Consider the following 16,247-nt stretch of genomic DNA (forward strand, 5'->3'; position numbering starts at 1 on the left):
CGCTAATATTTGAGCGCTCTTAAATATCGCTGATTCGCCATTGTGTTCGCATGCTCAACAGAAATGACTGTGATTAGCCGTGAAGGTCATCATTTCACCAAACTCACCGCTGTTTACTGAGTATAACCACAGATACAGGGTTACAGGAGCGTTTTAAAGCCGCAAAGATCAGTCGATTTATTAGCAGATCGCTCGCATGTCAGCTTATAAACAGACCAGCTGATCTTCACAGCTTTAAAACCCTCCAGTGTCCCTGTATCTGTCGTTACACTCAGTAAACAGAGGTGAGTTTGATGACCTTCACGGCCGAATCACAGTCATTTCAGTTGAGCATGTAAACACAATGACCAGTCATCCCTGTTAAAGAACAGCGCTCAAATGTTAGTGGGCACTCGATGAAGATCCAACCTTTCTTTCCAGGGGTCTGTTCTTCGTAGGGGGATTACTCAGTTAGCTGGATTTTGGATATTGACGATTTGACATGATCCAGGATCGTTTAGTTCTTCAAAACTCATCTAAGAGTTGTTGTCATAGAAACAGTTCTGGTAGCTCAAACCTGATCGGGAGCAGGCTTACAGGATTCGATCGGGTCATTTCAAGCAAAGATAATACTGAAAGTATGTGCCAAATGCTCATGTTATATACACTTGTAATAATAATAATAATAGTAAATATAATTTGTTTAACTATATATATATATATAAAGTAAAAAATATATATTAATAAAACTTATGCAATCTGCACTCCAAAATAAAGTACAAAGACTGCCACCTAGTGGTTTAAAGAGAACATTTATTGATATAAACTTTTTAGTTAAAAAAGCATACATGCACAATATTTAACTTTTTTTTTTTTTTTAATGATAATTATGCAGTCATACACGTGTTTCGACCGCTATATCGATTTAAATCAACAATTGATGCTTTGCAAAAGTTACAGACACCTTTACCAGTATAAAATACTTTTTTTATGCAAAATTTATTCATAGTTATTCCTAACGGCGATTAAAAAAACTTGAGTAGGCCTAGGCTACTATAATAAAGAAAATCTTCTCTAAATGTAGAACTAAATACATTGATATGCATTAAAATACATGATGAATACTCGACACAAAGTGTGAAGCCTGCAGCTTATGTGGAAAGTAATTTGCGCATCATATTTAACAAACCGTTTACTGCTAATTTGATGTCATTTTGCTCACATGGATGATTGAATATTAATCAGATGATGTCATTAATGTCATTGATGTCAACCAATCGTTGCATTGCTGATCATGATTTCTGGAATCGATAGATCTGTCCTTAACGACACACGCAGTGATCTCAGATCAGTTCATCCAGACATTTTAATCTGATTCGCGAACTTTTTTGAAGAACCAAATTAGCCAGAGATCAGTTATCAAGATTAAAAGATCCAGGATCTGCCAAATCATCTTAGATCATTTAAGCGAGGTATGAAGAACAGACCCCGGGTCATAATGTTTTTCATAAACAAACAATATGAAACTAAAACACTCTTATGGAAGCTTTTTAAGAGATGACTATGATGTCAAGCATGTGTATCTGAATTTAAACCCATTCAGAAATGACGTTTATTACTTAAAAAAAATTGTTTTCTAAACTATTATCAAACATTAAAGGTGCTGTAGTATACAGTCTGTCATTGTTTCTCATGAGTGAGTGAATAACGTCACATTTTGCTTTTGTTTTTCAAGGTGGTTTAGCGATTTACTTCAGTCTTTATTGATTTTCAGCTAATACTCCTGTCCTGAGTTGTGTTTTAGTCTATTGGCAAGCATCATGTAATCCTACCGTGGTCTTCCTGTCCTACGCAAACATGTAAACAAACAGGTCTTGGCTCTCCTGCGTGTAACACTGTCCCTCGCTGGGCTTGGGTAATGTAAACATTCAGCGGGCAAATCCTTTTCAGAAAGCCTGGGACTCATGCCACAGCGTAACACTGGGTTTAATGGAGATGCCAGACGCCTGGAATTATTACTTCACATCAGACTCTGAGAGAGGGTTCGTATGAGGGAAAACCAGACAGTAAACTTCAGCCTAAAAGAGTCAGAAAGACTGATGAGCGAGTGCAAAATAAAAGCAGATCTTCACGTTGAGTTATAGACAGACTATACAAGGAGAAAAGCAGATTGCTGGCCCTCCCTCGAGCTGGAATCGCTCTCAGATTTGGCCGCTGTTCAAGTATGGAAGGATCTAAACAATGAAAGCAGGTGAATGTGAGTTTTCTGCCGCTGAGAACGAGACGCGCTGTCGGGGAAACAAAATAATGTGAAGTGTATAATTATGCAAGGCCGAATACAAAATGTATCCAAAAGAAAAGCCCAACAATATGGAGTCTTTTGGTGTAGTGGTGTGTGGCAAATCTCCCTGAAGCGAGGGCGAGATGTGGGATAAAAATCTTCAGAAAGAGAGAGAGATTGAGAGAAAGAGAGAGAGAGAGAGAGAGGGAGAGAGAGGGAGAGGAATAATTTGTGCATTTCATGAACACTGATTTCCTTATTCAGATAAACCTTAAGCCAGACCGTCATTCTTGACTACTCGCTTGAAGAAAGAGTGTAAAACAGGGACAATGTGGAACAACAGACGCTTGGGTTATAGAAACAGACATCTAGTCGTCATCGTCATCTTTGCTGAAGTGGTGTGAGCCGCTGTGAGGAGAGAAGAATGGAGAAGAGGTGAAGAAGGGAAGACGGAAGCTGGGTGAGGGAGGTCGCTCCTCGCGGACGGGGCTGCTGCTGGGACTCTGTCTGGGACTGATGGCCTGTAACATCCGTCCTTTTCCCTCCTTCAACATGTGCTTCTGTTGGACACATTAAACATCAGGTCGATCATCATGAATATATACTCCTATTCAATGAAAACCTTTTTCACAAAACAAATCAAATCTGAGAAATGACTTCTGTGTAATAACAATGGAACGACACAAGGAGAAAGAGCTGAACGACTTTTTTGGTGCTGGCAGCTTAAAGACGCCTCTTATATGGAGAATGAAGTCACATGATGTGAGGTTTTCAACAAAGTGTGAAAATCTTGATGTTCTGTGGGTCTCCTCTATCAAATTTGATCTTTAATTCGTATTCTCTATTGAATTCGATTCAGGTGATTGGCTGGGCCATTCTACAGCTTGATTTACTTTCTCTGTAAGCATCTGAGAGTCTCGTTGGCTGTGTTTTGGATCATTGTCTTGCTGAAATGTCCACCCTGGTTTCATCTTCATCCTCCTGCTAATGTAGATGTTGGACTGAAGCAGCTCACATTTATTTACAATAAGGAAGGGCAGAGAGTTGCTAAAGAACTACTTAGAGATTTCAGCTGCTGTCTGGGCTTTCACTGCCTTTCTACGCCTCCCTTTCTTCATGTGTTTATTTCATTTTATTACACAGAACTTATTTTTAAACTAATTAATATTGTTTTCTTTGCATATGTGAAGTTTTTTAGTTGCTACCAACATCCGGTGAAATTTTCAAGTCAACGGCACCTTTAGAAATAAGTTTTTTCAGAAAAAGAGTGATGTGTTCAATACTTATTTACCCCGCTGTATAATATCTTAAAAGTTCCTACATAGTGACACTGAGGAGAAGAAATGTTGAATAAAGTTGTTATTTTTATCTGCACTGTAAAAAAAAAAAACCCAAAAAACGGTTCCACACAATTAATTTATGTTGTCCCGACCCAAATCCATTAAGTTAACGTTAATAATTAATTTTTTTTGAAGCTTTATCATTTCTGCTTGAACCACTGAAGGTCTAAGGACCCGCTATACTTCAAACAAAAATCCCAAAATCTTCAATAAAGTCACTTTGAACAAAATCCGGCCCAAACGAAGTTCATTTCGAGTTAATTTACACAGTTCCAAACAACTTTTTGTTAAATCTTTAAACGAAAAGCAAAAAAAAAAACTTATATCTGGCCTTTATGGTCTGTTTTGAGGATTTTTCTGAACAAGTCGGGAACCTTGGTGTATATGAGGGAAACTCTCAAGATTTCATCTAAAATATCTTAATGTGTGTCAACAAATGAAGGGGTCAGGGGATTAGAAAGAAATTAGAGAGAGTAATTAGACCATATTATTTTTTGAACTGAACTAGCCCTTTAAGACTAAAGATCTTTTTCCAGAGTTAGCTCTTCTCTGATTGGTCAGATGATTCGATTATTCTGATTGGTCGACCACTTATAGCAGGTGTCATTCATTGATTTTCTTTTCAGCTTAGTCCCTTTATTAATCTGGTGGCACCACAGAGGAATGAACCGCCAACTTATCCTACATATGTTTTACGAAGCGGATGCCCTTCCAGCTGTAACCCATCAATGGAAAACAGGGGCAAAAAAGGGACAATTTAGCCTACCTAATTCACCTATAGTGCATGTCTTTGGACTGTGGGGGAAACCAGAGCACCTAGAGGAAACCCACGCGAACACTAGGAGAACATGCCAACTCCACACAGAAACGCTAACTGACACAGTTTACTGACAGTTTATTTATATTTAGATACAAAATATATATGTATGGGGGGACACGGTGGCTCAGTGGTTAGCACTGTCGCCTCACAGCAAGAAGGTTGTTGGTTCGAGTCCCAGCTGGATTAGTTGGCATATCTGTGTGGACATGTTGGCGTGGGTTTCCTCCAGGTGCTCTGGTTTCCGCCACAGTCCAAACACATGTGCTTTAGGTGCATAACTAAATTAACTGTAATGTATGAGTGTGAATGAGTGTTCGTGAATGTTTCCCAGTACTGGGTTGCAGCTGTAAGGGCATCCGCTGTGTAAAACATATGCTGGATTGTTTTGTTTACTTTTGTTTCTATGTATGTGTGTGTATCCCTTTCACATAATAAATATATATAATACACACACAAATATCATGTCAAAACAAACATTTATTTTGGATGTGATTAATCGAATTAGTTTATTAATTAATTGTATTTACACTTCAACATCTTATGACTATGACTTGAAGTACTGCGTGTGTCCAGTCTTACCAGTGCTCCGTCCGGCCCAAACATCTGCAGGAAGTTTCCGATGAACTCGCGTGATTTCTCCTCCCATTTCTGAATGAGGTCGATGCCCTTCTCCTCCACCTTCTGCACAAACTCTTTACTCTTTTCCTCCACGTTTCGCACCTTCTGCTTCACCTTGTCAACGTGTTCCTGCAGGTGGTATTTCTTCTCCTGGCAGCAAGAGGGCAGCAGAGACTTCAGTTTTTCCACATTTATATGTCACAGCCTTATTCCAACATGGATTAAATATTTATTTCCTCAACATTCTACACACAATCCCCCATAATGACAAAGTGAACAAAGAGTTTTTGAAATTGCTGCAAATTTATTACAAATAAAACCCTGAAAAATCACATGTGCATCAGTATTCACAGCTTTTGCTCAATACTTTGTTGATGCATCTTTGGCAGCAATTACAGCCTCAAGTCTTTTTGAATATGATGCCACAAGCTTGGCAGTGGCACATTTGGAATTTTTGCCCATTACTCTTCGAAGTACCTCTCAAGCTCTATCAGGTTGGATGGGAGGCGACGGTGTACAGCCATTTTCAGATTTCTCCAGAGATGTTTAATAGGATTTAGATTTGGGCTCTGGCTGGGCCACTCAAGGACATTCACTGAGTTGATGTATTATTTTGGCAGTGTGCTTTGGATCATTATCCTGCTGGAAGATCTTATGGTCTGAGAGTCCTTCAGATGCCTTTTGGCAAACTTTAGGCGTGGAGTGGCTTCCGTCTGGCCACTCTATCATACAGGTCTGATTGGTGGATTGCTGCACAGATGGTTGTCCTTCTGTGAGGTTCTCCTCTCTCCACAGAAGAACTCTGGAGCTCAGACTGAGTGACCATCGGGTTATTGATCACCTCCCTGACTAAGGCCCTTCTCCCCTGATCATTCATCTTAGATGTCCAATCAGCTTTTATTTTTAATTTTTATAAATTTGCAACTAAATCTTTGTTCACATTGTCATTATGGGGGATTGTGTGTAGAATGTTGAGGAAATAAATTAGTTTAATCCATTATGGAATAAGGCTGTAACATAAATAATGTGAATGTGCTATGAATACTTTCTGGATGGACTGTAGATAACGAAATCTTTTCATGAAAGTCATAAATAAATAATAATTTTAGTGCTGTCAAATAATAAATCCCGATATATCACAAGCAAGGTAAAGGTTTGTATTTACATAATATATACATGTGTACTGTGTATATTTATGTATAAACACACACACACACACACACACACACATATTGTACATAAAATAGAGAAATATACAGAAATATATTTGCATATTTATGTATAAACAGTTGAAGTCAGAATTATTAGCCCCCTTCGATTTTTTTTTCTTCTTTTTAAAAATATTTTCCAAATTATGTTTAACAGAGCAAAGAAATTTTCACAGTATGTCTGATAATATTTTTTCTTCTGAAGAAAGTCTTATTTGTTTTATTTCGGCTAGAATAAAAGCATTTTAGATTTTTTATGAACCATTTTAGGGACAAAATTATTAGCCACTTTAAGCTATATTTTTTCTCGATAATCTACAGAACAAACCACTGTTATACAATAACTTGCCTAATTACCCTAACCTGCCTAGTTAAACTAATTAACCTAATTAAGCCTTTAAATGTCACTTTAAGCTGTATAGAAGTGTCTTGAAAAATAACTAGTCAAATATTATTTACAGACATCATGACAAAGATAAAATAAATCGGTTATTAGAAATGAGTTAATAAAATTATTATGTTTAGAAATGTGTTGAAAAATCTTCACTCGGTTAAACAGAAATTGGGGAAAAAATAAACAAGCCCAATAATTTAGGGGGGCTAATAATTCTGACTTCAACTGTATATAATTTGTATTATATATATACATATTAACAAGCACTATATACAATACAGTAATGCATATATTTATATAAACAAAAATGTACACAGCACAAACAAATGTATTTTGTAATAAATATGAACTTTGGATGCAATTAATTGTGATGAATCATTTTACAGCCCTACTAATCATACAACGAGAAAAAAAAAAAAAACAAGTCAACCCAAAACAATTTACAGTTACACTTCCAAAATAAAGGACTTTCTGTTTCTACAGACTGAGTACAAAGTGAGCATTTGGGGGAAATAATATTCAATGTTAGCGCACTCACATTGATGAAGCTGACGTTGAGCTCTTTTGCAGTGTAGCCTCTCTGCAGGTTACGGCGCACATAAACGTCATAATCACGAACAATACGAGTGATTATATCAGACGTGGAGATGCCCTCTGTTCTCTGAGTCGGTGCAAACATACCTCAAAAACAGAATTTGAGCAGCAAATATTGTGATTCTGTAGACAAATAAAACTAATTTACCACAATTGTAATAAAACATTGACACTGTACAACAAGCTTGTACAAGTTAATGATGGAAAACTGCATTATTCAATAAGTTAAGTTGTTCTCTGATATCTACAGTAGGTATGTGCCTTAGGTACAGTAACAAAAATGTCCAGAGACTGTTTTATATGCTTATTTATTACTCGAACTAGATGCTGGATAGCTTTCGATATTTGGAAAGGTCATGAACGTTATTGAGCTCTGCTCTGATGCTAAGCTAAGTACATACTTTTACTCAGCAGTCTATAGCGGTCTCATTTCAGAGGCTGCATCCTTCGAAGGATGCTTTCGAAGTAGGCTGCGCCATCGCGACACAAGAAAGGCTGTCTCCTTTCAAAAAGAATTTGAAGGCTCCTTTAAACGCAGCCTCCAAATACATCCGTTTTTCAGATAATGAAGGACACAACTGGTGGATCCTTCAAAGCCTTGAACGTCCCAAGAGTCATTGTGCGCTGATAACGGCAGGACGCTTTAAAAGAAAACTCTGGATTAAATGTATGAATTAGGTTTATTTTATGTGGATATGTAAACACATGTTGAATAAAAAAAAAAAAAAAAGAGTATGACATGTCTTACGAAAGACTGATTTTAAAGTTTAAATGTGTACATGTATGGATCAAAGGAGATATACTTCCAGCTTTTATAAACCTTGTTTTGCCTTTAGATTGCTTGAAATGAGTTTTAAAATCACTTTGAAAAAAGTCATTACAATTTTTATCAGCACTTTTAACAGCAGCTGCTACTATTGTTAAACAGACATTGCATTTTAATAATTAAATAGTAAATGCTGAACTATGATTAATAAATGCTTCACAAGTGTTCATGCTCAGTTCATGTTAGTAAATACATGAACTAATAATGAAAGCTTATTGTAAAAGCTTTACCATCTACCTGCATCCTTTATATGTCTGTAAACATCATCAGTTCCGGCTGAGATGTACGGGATGTCGTCATGAGCAACGAAGTCTATCTGGGAAGAACAAGTAACCGTAGATTATGAAGATTTGACATGATATAGACACACATTCAGGTAGTACTGACCTTTAATTTTCATCATTTGTTGTACTTGTATATTATTTAAAAAGACAGTTCAACTCAAAAAAGATGATTTCTTCATTATTTACTCCCACTCAAGTACTTTATGAGTTGCTTTGTTGAACACAAAACTAAATTTTCTGAAGAATATTGGGGAAAAAGCAGCCATTGACATCTACGGTAACTTAAATACAATGGAAGTCTTACAATGGTTTGTTTTCCAGCATTATTCAGTATATCTTCCTTTGTCTTCAACAGAAGAAATAAACAGGTTTGGAGCAAGTAGATGATCAGTAAATGGCTGAATTTTCAATTTTAGGTGAACTAAATTTCACAGTGCCAGGCCCAGAGTCAGAGGGGGCATTTTACATTCATTCATTGTAAACATCACATCAGTTCAAGCGCTTCTAGGGACCCGAACTCATAATTATGCTGTGTTCGCTGTCTGAATACTTACTCTGTGTTCGGCTAGAAATTCAGGCGAGAGTGTCCATGGAGCATTGCGGACGACCTCATCCACATACCGACAGTGACACACTGCATCGTAACGCTCGTCCTCATTCATGACAGTGAAGCCCTTAAATTTATGCGTCAAATCATCGCTGCACACTGAAACATATCATAGTACACCATTAGCTCATTTCAACATTTAGTAATGCACCATTACTGACAACATTTAATGAACTCGAACTTAAAATAACTACAAAGATGAATTAATTCTGTAACAAAAATATTCAAATATGAACTAATGAGGCATTTAAATGTTCAGTAATGTTATTGACGCGACTGCACTAACACTGTTGTCTTTAAAGCTAAATAGTATTTGTTTTATAGTGACATGGTTAACTAAGCTCATATATATATATATATATATATATATATATATATATATATATATATATATATATATATATATATATATATATATATATATATATATATATATATATATATATATATACAGTTGAAGTCAGTATTATTAGCTACCCTATTTTCCCCCTCAATTTCTGTTTAACGGAAAGAAGATTTTTCTTTATTTCTAAGCATAATAGTTTTATTAACTCATTTCTAATAACTGATTTATTTTATTTTTGCCATGATGAGAGTAAATAATATTTATTAGATATTTTTCAAGACACTTCTATGCAGCTTAAAGTGACATTTAAATATATAGACCTAATTGACTAGGTTAATTATGTCTATATATATAGACATATACACACACAGTTGAAGTCAGAATTATTAGCCCCCCTGAATTTTTCACCCCCGTTTAATTTTTTCCTTAATTTCTGTTTAACGTAGAGCAGATTTTTTTTCAGCACATTTTTAACATAATAGTTTTAATAACTCATTTCTAATAACCGATTTATTTTATCTTTGCCATGATGGCAGTAAATAATATTTGACTAGATATTTTTCAAGACACTTCTATACAGCTTAAAGTGACATTTAAAGGCTTAACTAGGTTAATTAGGTTAACTAGGCAGGTTACAGTAAATAGGCAAGTTATTGTATAATGATGGTTTGTTCTGTAGACTATCAAGGAAATAATTAGCTTAAAGTGGCTAATAATTTTGTCCCTAAATTGGTGTTTAAAAAATTAAAAACAGCTTTTATTGTAGCCAAAATAAAACAAAAAAGACTTTCTCCAGAAGAAGAAATATTATCAGACATACTGTGAAAATTTCCTTGCCCGGTTAAACATCATTTAGGAAATATTTAAAAAAAGAACAAAAAATTCAAAGGGGGGCTAATAATTCTGACTTCAACTGTATATTTTTTTAATATTCTCTAAATATTTATACTGCTACGAGTAGTTGTTGTGGTGTAGTGTGTGGAAATATGACTAGATATTTTTCAAGACACTTCTATACAGCTCTATGGAAATATTTTTGCTCGAGTGATGTAAATGAGTGTTTGCTGCTGATGTCTCTAATATGGCGTTTTCTGAGATGCCGATGTGAAGTTGTATATTCTAACCGGAGAAACCCGGTTTTCTGCCTCCCTGTCTGGCTTGTAGTATGGTAGAGATATTTGGTGCCTTCTATTTATTGTCTTCGTTTTCTCCTGTGTTGTTAGTAGGGAGGTAAGTTTTCTGTATTTTATTTCATTATCTACTTTATAGGGAAGTTTACTCTAATTTAGTTAGCTTGGTTTATTGTCATTTATTTAGGCTGAACCCCCCCTGATGTTATTTTTGCTCCTTATTATCTGCAAATAAATCATACTTTCTTGTTAATTCTAAGTGGTTGGGTTTTGGGTTATTTTTTGGGGAGAGAGAGCACGAGGGCACCAGGGATTACATTTTTAATCCCTGTTATCTTGTTATGTTTTGGTTAAACCTCTTTTTGATTAAGTATTTTCATTTAATTCATAACTATATATATATATATATATATATATATATATATATATATATATATATATATATATATATATATATATATATATATATATAAATGCCTGCCTCCCAAGTTATTATGATTTTGATTGTAATGCAATAATGTGAACCTTTTGTAAAGCTGCATTAAAACAATTGTTGTAAAAAACGCTATAAAAATAAGCAAAATGAACTGAATCAACACTGGGCTGACTTCAGCTAAATAATGACACTATTTGCTTTATAGCAAATGTTGTATCTGTATCATATTTGATACTGTTTGTATTACTGATTTCTTTATTAGTTATGTGTAGCTCCTTTAAAAACCATCTTAAATATATAAAGCGCTCTATGATTAGGTGATGATGAATATTATGATGAAGGTGATGAGTTGAATATTAAATAATGTGTCACACACATTACTTTTGCAATTCATTTAATATGTCACATGTCTCACCAAATTGAAGAGCTAATTTCTTGGTCAAATCATGAGGGGTTTTCAAACTAAATAACCAATTTTCTAATTTAATATTATAAACACATTAAATAAGAAATGTATTAATAAATGTTAATAATAAAACAGATAAGATAATTGTAATGTAATTATTATTAATTATAATAATAGATTGTATTATATTCACAAAAATATTAATAAAAAAGTGTAAATAAATAAAAAAATTGGGCTAAACAATCTAGTAAATATAATAATGATAAATTAACAAATTTGAAAACAATTTTAAAAGTACAACAAAAAAAATAACATTTAATCAAAACAAGCAAATGAATACTTTAAAATAAAATAAGTGTATAAATGTTTAAATAAATAAATACAGAACTCTAAACTCACCACCCACAATCAGATACGTGTTGGGGAAAAGGCACTTGGCCTGCATTAAGGCCCGAGCGTGTCCCGAATGAAACATGTCAAAGATCCCATCAGCATAGACGCGTACCGGACGCTCCTCTGAAGAGGGAGAAAGTGTTCAGTTCAAACTGAGACTGAGCCTACAGTGAGAGTGAGGGTGGGTAAAATCAGTGTATACACACCTGGAGTACCACGAAGGGCATCTTCCATACTGACACGTGCATATGCTGATTCTGGAGTCACCAGCTCATCAGCGAATGGTGCAGGTTCCCTCAGGCCCTAGAAGCAGACACACACACATACACGCATACAAACACAAAAACAACCCAAACAGACACAAAAACAAACACATACACAAATAAACACACGCAAATGCACACAAACGAACACTCACACACACACACACACACACACACACACAAAGGCAAACAAACAAAAAAAGCAAATACACAAAAACACAAAGAAATATAGTCACAAATGCACCCACACACACATATAAACACACACACACACACACACAAACACACACAAACACACACACACACACACACACACACAAACAACACACACAAACACACACACAAACAAACACACACACAAACACACACACACACACACACACACACACACACACACACACACACACACACACACACACGCGCGAGTGGATGCTGTACACAGGATATTATGTGATCACAGTTAAGTGTTCAATGATTATTTCCAAACCCTCACCACAGTCCTGCAAGGCATTTTTGGGAAACTCTCTCCCTCCGCTATCTCTCCGTTCGACCTCTCTCTCTCTCTCTTCCTCTTCCTGCCGCCGCCTGAACTGTGAGCCTCCATCGCTGAACAGACATCAAAAACACTGATATTTACAGCAGGTTTTAATATATTTTACATTTAGTAAAAACATCCAGACTCAAGATTTTCCCATTAGTGTTTTCAAGCATAAATTTCTTGATCTGTTTGAAAAGAAAAAAACATTCACAAGAGGGCGAATCATTCAACTGATGCAGTCAACAGATCTCAAACAGGAATGTAGATTTGCAAGCCACATCACGAAAAAAACAAAGCCACGCTGACCCAGATCATATCAGCATGATGATGATGACGATGAAGGACAGTCTGAGATGTGGCACAGTTTCACAGAGGAGGAGGCACTAGAGCGGAAAACAATGTTTTCATTCGCCATTCTTCCCTCTAAATCGCTCCATTGTTCGCTGGGAAGATGCCCAGTGTTCAACTGAACGTTCAGCTATAAACCTCAGACATGTGACCAGACAAGTTCCTTTATTTCTGAACAATATTTTAATTAAATTCAAATCAATTCAAGTTTATTTGTATAGCGCTTTTCACAATAATTATTGTTTCAAAGTAGCTTTAGCAAACTATTTGTAAACTTGTTGTGCTTAAAATTAACGCACAATTAAACAAAATTATCTCACATTAACTATAAGACATTACAATGCCTTTTTTAGGTTTTTAAAAGTATTTTAAGATCCTACGAAAATATCTTTATTTTGATATAAACACAGCAACATATACACTAAACAATGCAGTGTGACGTAAAAATATGATATATATATATATATATATATATATATATATATATCCAAATCACATATATGACGTACAAAGTTATGTTTGGATTTCACAAATCTTAAACTATTTACTTTAAGTTTTATATTCACACATTCGTTCGGTGACAAGCACACCACTAAATAATAATTTGGTCAGAAATGGCATGTAAATATGACTTCAAAACAACATTAGCACTATTTAATTAACTGTGAACAATTTTGTACTTCGATAGTCATTGGCTGCTAATTTGATTTCCTTATTTAGACTTATTGCAAACACTACTTTTCTTAAATTATATTATTCAGAAGAAAGAACAAATGTGCGACTATAAAACTTTACCTTAATAAAACTTTCAGATTTCTTAAAGTTGCAGTTTTTTTTTTAAATACATTAACATTGTATGGTTCAAAATGGACTATTTATTTGCTGTGCAAATAAAATCATAAGACTATTAAGTAAACATCATGTTCCGTGAAGATATTTAGCAAATTTCCTACAGTAAATATACCCAAACTGAATTTTTGATTAGTAATGTCCATTGCTAAACAATTAACTGGGACAAATTTAAATGTGATGTTCTCAGTATTTAGATTTTTTCTATTTTTTTTATGACCCTCAGGGTCCAGGTTGATCAAATAACATCCTATTTTTACAAAGTACATGTCAATGAAGCATTCTTTAGCATTCAGATGTGAGCAATGAAGCTTTTTTAGCATTCAGGGAATGTATAAAGTCTAATTTTAAAAACTTAACACTTATGACTGGTTTTGTGGTCCAGGGTCACATGTACTGTGGTGAAGTTGGTATATATTTACTTCCTGACTTTATCCTTATAGCACTTTCTAAATAGGTGAATCATATCAGCTGATAATGTCTATCAAAGTACAACATTGCTCATACAGTCAATAAAATAGTGCTAATGTTGTTTTCAAGTCATACTAGCATGCAATTTCAGACCGAATATTCGAAGTACCATGGTAAAAAATAAAGGCAGCATGTTACAAGTTGTCACTGAATAAATGTGCAAATATAAAACCAACTTTAGCTCATTGCACAATTGCAATATATACTTCAAAATACTGAAAACATAGGCAAATAAATGCGATTTTATTAGTATTTTGATTATTATTATTTATTTTTATAACCCTCCGATTCCAGGTTGACCAAATAACACCCTATTGTAACAAAGTATATGTCAATCAAGTGCTTTTTTGAGCTTCTTTCAGGAGCTTTCAATTGAAATAAATATTTTAAAATACTGAAAACATTGCCGTTTAAAACTTTCATAATTACAAATATGTTTAAATGTATTAGCCACAATTATATAAATGTTCGTTGGTATGTTTTAATATATCAGATTTCCGTATGGTAGCAAACTAACAGAACTATGTTAAAACAGCTGAAGAGAAGTTTTAGTATCAATGCAAGGCCTTCATTCCCTCTAAATGAAGGAGACTAAACACACATGAACTAACATTAGGAAATAACGTTAAAGTCTTTCAAATGAAGCAGGGCGTTTTGATTTTAAACTACTAACCTTGCTTCTGGTTTCCTCCTTAAACACGTCTTTCCTCCACAGTATCATAGGGTGAAGACAGCACTTCTGAACTACACTATGAACACATTTTATTTACGTTTTAAAGACTTTACGGTGATGATCCTCCATATGATGACAGCTCTCCCTCCTCACAACTCCATCATCATCAACGCTCACTAACAACACGCACACTTCCGCTCGTGTGTCCCATTTCCGCTTTGAAATCCTGCCATCTAGCGTCCACTTTACACCAAATAGCGCTGCTGGTCTCCGGTCAGTTTCAAATTGCTGGATTACTCCAGAAATGCATAAACAAATCTAATAATTTAATATCAAATTCAACGAGCTAATAAAATTAACTATGAGCTAAATGCGCCGCAGCAAATGCTTGTAAATATCTATGGACTATGTGCACAGCTGTTTTTCAGCCAATGATGAACTTCCGGTGAAAACTTTATGTGACTTAAGGTTCATATACGAAGGTTTCTTTTACAGCATCGACGTTGTAATGTAATTCAGATATATTCAGTTATACTTAAGTGTCCATTTGGTTGTTAAAGAGTAAAAATAGACAAACAATGGCTTAACAGGCGGCGTCATTGGCCACTGGCTAGCGCCGTAATAAAACACTGGGGTAAAATTTATTTCCATATTTTAAAGACATGGCATGGAAAAGTATAATGTAATGCAGTGCTTATTGTTTGGTCTGATACTCACTTTATCGTATCTCGGCCAGGCTGTGAAGATCGCTGTTTTTTTTTTCTGATCTTAAATGCGGTTATTTTGTAAAGGATGAATATTAGCTGGAATTAGCTGGAAGCCCTAAGGCTGGCAGACTAAAATTAAAAGTCCCTGTACTTATACCCCACTGATTTTTTTTGTGTGTATGCATACAATGCACTTTTATTTCCCCTTATAAACTATAGTTGCATTTATAAAATATTTAAGCACATTTCAATAAAAAAATCCATCCATTTATAATGTAACAGTTAAAATGAGTAATATAAACAAATAAAAATTGTTAAAAATATTTAAGGAAATTTTACTTCACAGCTTAAGAAGAGCCATACAAAATCTAATTAATTTTATACAATTATCTTCTAATTTCTTTCAATTTCCGTTTACTTTGTCATTTTTTTCTAGCTTGATTCGCTCATTCATCTTATAATGTAACAGTAAAGTCATATAAATAAGTAATAATAAATCAGTTTTAAGTTGTTGTTGTTATTAAAGGTTTTGTGCTGCACAACAGTAATTTATTTCTTACAAAATGTCTTCAAGATATCCTAGGCTAAAAACTTTTATTTTGTCGCTGTAAAATTTTGTGACATGACGATTGTTGCATAAAATCAATTGATTATTTCTGTTTTCTAATTTTGGCGAGAGTTAAAAGTAGCTATAATATGTAGCTGGCAATATTTTTCCTGAAATATACGGTCAAAC

General features: G+C 34.6%; 1 protein-coding gene across 4 annotated transcripts; it reads right to left on the reverse strand.

Moving 5' to 3' along the window:
* Positions 1-1,430: 1,430 nt before the first annotated feature.
* Positions 1,431-14,990, reverse strand: pcyt1ab (phosphate cytidylyltransferase 1A, choline b). 4 transcript variants are annotated; one of them, XR_015514316.1, is made up of 9 exons: positions 14,805-14,990; positions 12,419-12,531; positions 11,869-11,965; positions 11,669-11,785; positions 8,899-9,050; positions 8,298-8,376; positions 7,179-7,321; positions 4,797-5,188; positions 1,431-4,308 (listed from the first exon to the last, which is right to left on the reverse strand). XR_015514316.1 is itself a non-coding variant. In NM_001020735.1 (9 exons), exons 2-9 carry the CDS (start codon positions 12,527-12,529, stop codon positions 2,629-2,631), a joined length of 1,080 nt encoding a protein of 359 aa, NP_001018571.1. In that variant the 5' UTR covers positions 12,530-12,531; positions 14,805-14,972; the 3' UTR covers positions 1,719-2,628. The 4 variants fall into 4 exon arrangements, 2 of the variants coding, with proteins under 2 accessions (XP_087148162.1, NP_001018571.1); NM_001020735.1 differs by having other exon boundaries at positions 1,719-2,820; positions 5,000-5,188; positions 14,805-14,972; XR_015514317.1 differs by having other exon boundaries at positions 1,948-4,438; positions 4,669-5,188.
* Between the last annotated feature and the right edge of the window lie 1,257 nt (positions 14,991-16,247).

Source organism: Danio rerio, chromosome 18, assembly GCF_052040795.2.
Source record: "Danio rerio strain M-AB ecotype USA chromosome 18, GRCz13ab, whole genome shotgun sequence".
Lineage (NCBI taxonomy): Eukaryota > Metazoa > Chordata > Actinopteri > Cypriniformes > Danionidae > Danio > Danio rerio.

Coding starts and splice junctions, on each gene's coding strand:
- pcyt1ab (NM_001020735.1), bottom strand. CDS start 12,529: ATGGAGGCTCACAGTTCAGGCGGCGGCAGGAAGAGGAAGAGAGAGAGA. Junction 5,189..7,178: donor TCAACGTCAGCTTCATCAAT/GTGAGTGCGCTA, acceptor TCTTGCTGCCAG/GAGAAGAAATACCACCTGCA. Junction 2,821..4,999: donor TTGGGCCGGACGGAGCACTG/GTAAGACTGGAC, acceptor TGTGTCCAACAG/AAGCACATGTTGAAGGAGGG.